Raw genomic sequence first — 6,956 nt, forward strand, 5'->3', positions numbered from 1 at the left:
GACACCTAAAAATCTGCAAAATAGAAAGCAACCCTGAACTTAAAGGAAAGATAGATAATTGTTAACAATGTAATAGTAAGCATAACCCATTTGTAGAGCAATGATTTTTAAAGTGAGTTGGCATATATTATTTCACTCATTTCATAATATCCCTACAAGGCATATGGAGCAAGCATTATACTTCTTTAATAGATATTAAGTACCTTGCACAAAGTTGGAGAGCTTAAATAAGTGATTTCCATTCTTTAATAAAATCTCTCCACTTACTCAGACCACTCCTCTAATCTCTGCTTTCCTAGGTCACCAGATTTCTTGGTGACTTCGCTTCTTCATCTATTATCCATTTCCTCATCTTGGCAGATTATAGTTTAATTTGTTTCCTCAGATATCTGCTATTCTCAAAAAGATCACCATTGACCTATAAGGTATCATGGGACTCTCAGTAGAGTCTCAATTATTCATCGAGTGAATGAAATTTCCAGCAATTCCAAGGATTTGTTTTTGATTTTCATTCTTCCTCATTCTTGATCCCAACTTCCCTCTGGAACACTCTTTCCCCTCATTTTCATGCCTTCACTTTCCTTCCTCACTGTTACTCTATAGTATCTGAAAAATTAAACTGCTCAACACCTACTCACTTTTCAATCCTTTTCAAAAGACAATCCTGAAGTCTTCCACATGCCTCCAGCAGTAGTCATCCTTTCTCTGAGGTTCCATAGCACTTTACACTACTAGGTACTTACCATATTGTATTCTGATTGTTTTTCTCTTTTCTCTCTCCTTTATATAATAAAAGTTCTTTGGATATGAAAACTGGGCTATCATTTTGTATCTCTTGGGTTTAGCAGATTACCTGGCACTTATAACCCTGCCAACAAATGTCTGAGTGACCAGTAAGTGGCAGCACTATGGCCTTTGCTCTTCACAGAGAAGATGGCTCAAAAGCAAAGGCTTCTGATTAAATTTCTCATATCTTATTCCATGAAAATTATCAGGCTAGATTCTCAGAGTTCCTCTCTTTTTAAAAATCTTTCATTTAGCAGGAAACTGTCCATGAGCCATCATTTCCAAACAGAACTGTCGCCCAGGTAGTGGTGCCACACATGGTATAGTTATGACTCTCCTATGATTTGCCTCTACTCTTGCTCCACCAAGTGAGGGCACAAGGAGAAAAAGCCCATCTGCAAGCCAGAAACTGAGTCCCGGCCCGGAATCAAGTCAGCTAGCACCTTGATCTTGGACTTCTCAGTCTCCAGAACTGTTGAAAAATAAATGTGTGTTGTTTGAGCCGCCAGCATATGCTACTTTGTTTTATCAGCTCTAGCAGACTAATACATGCTGCTTAAATACTTTCTAGAAAATGCCTTTTATTTAGGTAACTGTAATTGTTAAAAAATTCTTCCTTATCCCAGGCTAAACCCTGCCCTCTAAATCTGAGAGCTGAGAGAAAACAAAGAATATAGAGGATATAACCAAAAGGAAAGAGAGCAATTCTTAAGTGAAAAATAAATCTGTGACTTAAACATCAAGGAAAAATTTTAAACTCAAAATCAATAATACAGTAAAAAAATTAATTCCCCAGAGAAGCATCATGGTATATCATAGAAAATAACAGTTTATAGAAAAACAAACCAAGGTTTAAATTAAGGTTCTGCTTTTATCTGAATGATAACCTCATCAATCTTTAATTTCCTACCTATAAAGTGAGGGTAATAATGTATAGAGTTGTGGTAATACATCAAAGTCTTTTGAAAAACTGAAAAAGATACAGGAATGTCAGATATTATTAAGTCATCCCCTTTCTTCTGTGGCTATATTTATACTAATATTCATGTTAGAGTTATTTATGCTTAGTTCTCTAGACTTTATCTAAATTCGGAAGCAATAATTGCTTTTTCCATGACTCTGAATCAGTGGATCCACAATGCACTACACAAAATCCTTCACCAACAGTAAATATCTAAGAAGAGTTGTCTGAAAAACAAAAAGGAAATGATATCTTGCTTTAATTACATCAAATCACAAAAAATGTTTTGCCTATTTTAGGTACTGTACATATCTCAATAGAAATACTTGCTGAAAAGAATCCTTGTTAACTCAGAAAAGTCGTCTCCAAATCAAAGAACTGCTGTGTTGGAAGAGGATCTGAGTCCTTCTGTAGATCAGCTACTCTAATACTTATCTGATGCATACATAATTTCCCTCTGAAATACTCTTGATGGACAGGCATCCATCTGCTGTTTAAATACTTTCTAGAATTTTTTTCTTTTTTTTTTTTTGCAGGTAACTCTAATCGTTAGAAATTGGGTGAAATAAACTCTGTCTCCTGTAACTGCTATCCTTGTGTTTCCTCTGAGAGTCACACGAAACACATTCAGTTCTTCTTTAGAACAGTTTTTTAAACTTTAGAAGAGAATACTCATGTCCCTTGCCAAACTTTTCATCTTCAGGTTAAAACTCTTCAGTTCTCTAATTATTTTATGTATGGCATATTTCAAGTCCCTCTACTCTGGACCAGTTCCATTTGCTGTGTGGCCCCCTCACTGTACGCTAAACGAGTTCATGTGTTTTTACAGTGGGACTATCACCTTCTTTGCCACAAAATGTGTGTTTCTTTAGTCCAATCCACTGAAATCTTTATGGATATTGGACTGCAGGAAAATATATATGCTTTTCCTCTCAGCCTCATAATTATCAGCAGGTCAAAAGCAAAAAAAGAATGCTGCTCTTAAAATCTTGACAATTTGTGTTTTAAGCATTCAAGCAATCATTGGAACAGTCATATCACTAGACAAGATGGCTGTTAAAATACCTTCCTATGATGCTAGAGCTTGGAATAGGAAGTTTTATACATTCAGAAGTCAAGTCCTCCTCTGTCATGGGGATTTGTGGGTGTAGAGTGCTGACAAAGGAAGTCTGTGAGGCAAAAGTGAGGTCAAGCCTAGAATGAACCTAGAGCTGCCAAATCACACACCACTGCTAGCCCTTTATCAAATACAGTGATGATGTAACCAGAATTTTCCATGAGAGTCTTACCATGTTCTGTTCCATTTTTCCAGAAGTTACTATACTATTTCACTGTAAACCATATACACAATCCTGGGAAGAAATTTTAAGGTCTGAAGAAGACTATAAGTATCTATACTCCAAATTCCTGCCCAAAATGCAAAAGTAGGAATGCCTATTTAAAAATCCTAAATAACACCATCAGTAGGACACTATATTAATTTAATTCATTAAGGATAACAATAACAACTTCTCAAGAGTCATTCCAGAGGATCCTAGAAAACAAACTACCAATCACAATTTACATGAAGTCCATGACTAGACAATCTGTGATCAACATGTTTATTGGCTGAATGGGTGGTATATTTTGGTTGCTCTCACAGAACTTGGGTTGATAGACAAAGACTATATTTTAGGAAACCATAAACCTCAAACTCATTTTTAACACTTGGCCAAGGCATCTAATAGACAATACAGTCATTCAAGAAAAGTTCAACAGTCTATTCTATTCTTAATAAGGAAATCTAAGTGACTAGAAAATATAAAGACGACTATTTTTGACTGGAAGTAAAGTCAAAGATCAAGATGTTACGAGAAAGATGATATGGGAGATCCAGGACTAAACGATAGAGAGAAAATGCAAGGGCACAAGTGAAAGGTGCTTTCAGAAACCTTTCAGAAACTAGTTCTTTTTGTTGTTGTTGTTAATCTGCAGTAAATTGGAATGTGATTAATTCCTAGAAAACAAGATAAAATATCAGGTACACATCAATGCTTATTAACTGAATCATTTTTTCAAAGAGGCAAAACAGAAATATTATAGTTTCTCAGTAAGAAAAGAGAATAATAGCATGAAGGCATTGGTTATATCTCAGAAAAATAAGTGGCTTTACAGTAATATTAACACTACTGTAACAATAGCAGTTAACATTATTACCTACTTACTATGTGCCAGGCTCTGTACTAAGCATTTTATATGTAGTCTCATTTAATCCTCATAATAACCCTTTGAATAAATGATATGGATACTGAGATTCAGAGTTTGAATGCTCTGCCTAGGGTCACAATAACCCTATGACATAGGTTTTTATCCCCATTTACAACTGAGGAAATTGAGTCAGTGGTTAAAGAGGATGCACAAGGACACAAAACCAAGTGTGCAGGTCTAGGATTACTGGTATAGCTCTATGTACAGTCTAGTACAGCTCTCAACCACCCTCCAGGGATCTAGGGATCCAGGGAAATGCAAATTAAAACAAGATATCACTTGTTGTTCAAACTGGTCCAAATTAAAAAGACCAACATAGTCAATGAACAAAATGAGTTCTGTCAATACTGTTGGTAGAAGAGTAAAACAGCGATTTTTTTTTTTTTTGCAGTAAAACTCTTCTTACAAGAACAGATACTCTAAACGAAAGCTCAGAAAACAATTTACCCAATAAAAGGTGGACAATAGTCAGGTAGTTCCTTAATAAAACATTAGTTTTATTTTTCCCAAAGGTAGTAGCAAATTCTAGAATTCCTTTCCTTTTCTCTCTTAATTCTCAGATGCCAGATGCCATAAAGGTTACCAGAGGATGAACATTCCATTGCTCCCACGCTAACTTTTATGAGGCTGCTTCCCTTGTAATTTAATCAGCCCCAGCTCAAACTTTTCCTGAAAGTCTGTTTCTTGACCCACTAATGTCATCACTGAATTGGTCAATTCACCTTCCCTTCTAGTGAACTGACAGAGGTTCTTATGCTTTCTACCGTTTTCCATATTTGTCCCTTAGCCTCTTCCTCAACAGGTTCAAGAACCAAGACTGAAAATGAGAAGCTCAAACTTTCCCTCCTGCTTTGTTCTAAAGTCATCAAAAAGACCTCACCTTGTTTTTGGCAAAACATTAATTCCAATCCAACAAAAATGCTGTTTCTGAAATCTCTCAATTCTCCATAGTCTCTGGTTTACTGTCTACAGTACACATGTTGAGTAACAATATAAATTACTTAAGGGAAGAATAAAATCCATGTCATAGCTTTTCTAACACTTCAGCCATCTCATTTTACTCATATTACGAAGAGAAACATGGAAAGGCACATGGAGCTGTAAAAAAGGTAGTTACTAAACTTCACTACATAAAAGCATTGAGAGTTTATCGTGAGTGGCATTATGCAAAGGTGATAATGCCTTCCGTTTTTTAAAACAAGCATAAGCAGGCCAGGTTCCATTTGAAAAATTTCATCTGTACACCCAAAATGTCCTGTAACTCTTTCGCACTTGTGTGCTAAAATTTACTGCCAAATTGGTTTCTGATTGTGACAAAACTATGAACATTTGCAGGGGTGAAACGGGCATTGTGAAAACACACAGGCAGCTCAGAGAACAGCGCTTTACAAAACCTCCACGGGAGAAGCCCTAAAGTGGTGACTACGTTTTCACTGAGAGAGGAATTTAAGAATGTTCCGTATTGTATGCACAGGATGTAAGAAGAGATTAAGGTCAGCAGGAAAATGCCAAATTGGAATGTACAAGATTGCATTTTTTTTCATCCACATTATATAGTTACAGATCAACACTTTATTAAAACATGAAATTTTCTCACTATATTAAGGAGAGAGGGTTGTACAACCGACGCTACAACAGGCCTGAGGGAATTGTATCTATATCCTACTAGGTCCTACCGTGTCCCCAATCTAATCAAATGATTGCTGGACAGCTCCACCACGTCTACGCGATACCCGCACAAACGCGAGCGAAGATACCTTTGCCAAGAATTCCAGGGCAAACCCAAAACACCTCAAGGCATCTCACGCACAAGTTTAGGGTCCTCATGTCGCTGGAAAGAAAATTGGGGGGTTGAGGGGAAAGCAGCGACCGTCCGATGCCTCAAAAGGCCAAAGCAGAGTTAAGGTGAGGGCGATCTCAGACTTTTCTCTTCCCCGCTTCCTCTGCTCCAACCCTGGAAGGAGCCACAAGTGAGGAAGAGAAGTTGTGGAAACAGGACGTGGAAGCAAGACGGGGGTGGGACCCCAAGAGAGTTTAACACAAGCATTTGCGTTTGTCCCACACAAGGTCACTTGCTCCAAGTCACTTTACCCTGCTCCCCCGGGGGGCTTCCCGCCAAGGAGGCTGCTGGGCTTCGAGGCCAGCCCACCGCGCCCCCTCGACCCTTCCCTGCGGACCGCAGCCCCTTCCCGGCCTCTGGGTGCCGGCCGGAGGTGGGACTCAAGCTGGCCTCCCCGACACCAGCTCCCAATGTCCGGCGCCTCTCCCACCCCAATTCCGGGGCTCCTCCGCCTCCACCCCGCCGGGCTCCCGTCAACGTCCCCTTCCTCACTCAGGACGCCCCTTTCCCCGCCTCCAACGCCAGGTCCCGTCGGGGGCCAGGGATGCCGTTCCCTTCCTCCCTCCCACCGCCTCTCTTCGGGTGCCCACCTGGCGCAGCCCCCGTCCCCGGCCAGTCTCCTCAGCGAGCGGCCGCCTCCCGAGTCCTCCCGGCCCCGCCCCGCTCCCGGGCGGATACAGTTTGAAGCCCCTCAGGATCTCCCTGGCACGTTCGTCCTTGGCTGACATGATGCGGCGGCAGCCGCCCGCGGCTCTCCCACGCTGGCCCGGCGGAGCCTCGCAGACGGTGCCCCGGAGCCGAGGACTGAGCTGCAGCCCGGCCTGGAGACCTCGGGCGAGCAGCGGCAGCGGCCAGACCCGGACCGGCCTCTCCCTCCAGTCAGCTCCCGCTCCTGATCCCTTCTCCTTCCCCCTAGCCTAGGAGCGCCCTCCCCGAAGCCAATAGAAAGCCCGCTTCCGCGATTGGCATCCCGATAAACCAATAGAAATACTCAGCGGCTTCGCAGGGGGACGAAGAGCGTCAATGGGAAGGGCCCTCCCCGGGAAGTCCCGCAGGAGAAATTTTTTATTCGCTCTTGTTGCCTAGAGTTTGCCCCAGCGGAGGGTTGGCTTCAGATTTGCA

At 41.1% G+C, this 6,956-nt stretch overlaps 1 protein-coding gene across 1 annotated transcript in view; it reads right to left on the reverse strand.

Annotated features, from left to right (window-relative positions):
* PDE6D (phosphodiesterase 6D) overlaps positions 1-6,772 on the reverse strand; it is a 37,135-nt gene extending 30,363 nt beyond the window's left edge. The window contains exon 1 of the mRNA XM_011383711.2: positions 6,513-6,772. Within this exon, the coding sequence (XP_011382013.1) occupies positions 6,513-6,562 (50 nt within the window). The 5' untranslated portion in view covers positions 6,563-6,772. The remainder of the gene's footprint in view (positions 1-6,512) is intronic.
* Positions 6,773-6,956: the final 184 nt, after the last annotated feature.

This window comes from Pteropus vampyrus, unplaced genomic scaffold (assembly GCF_000151845.1).
Source record: "Pteropus vampyrus isolate Shadow unplaced genomic scaffold, Pvam_2.0 Scaffold539, whole genome shotgun sequence".
Taxonomy (NCBI): domain Eukaryota; kingdom Metazoa; phylum Chordata; class Mammalia; order Chiroptera; family Pteropodidae; genus Pteropus; species Pteropus vampyrus.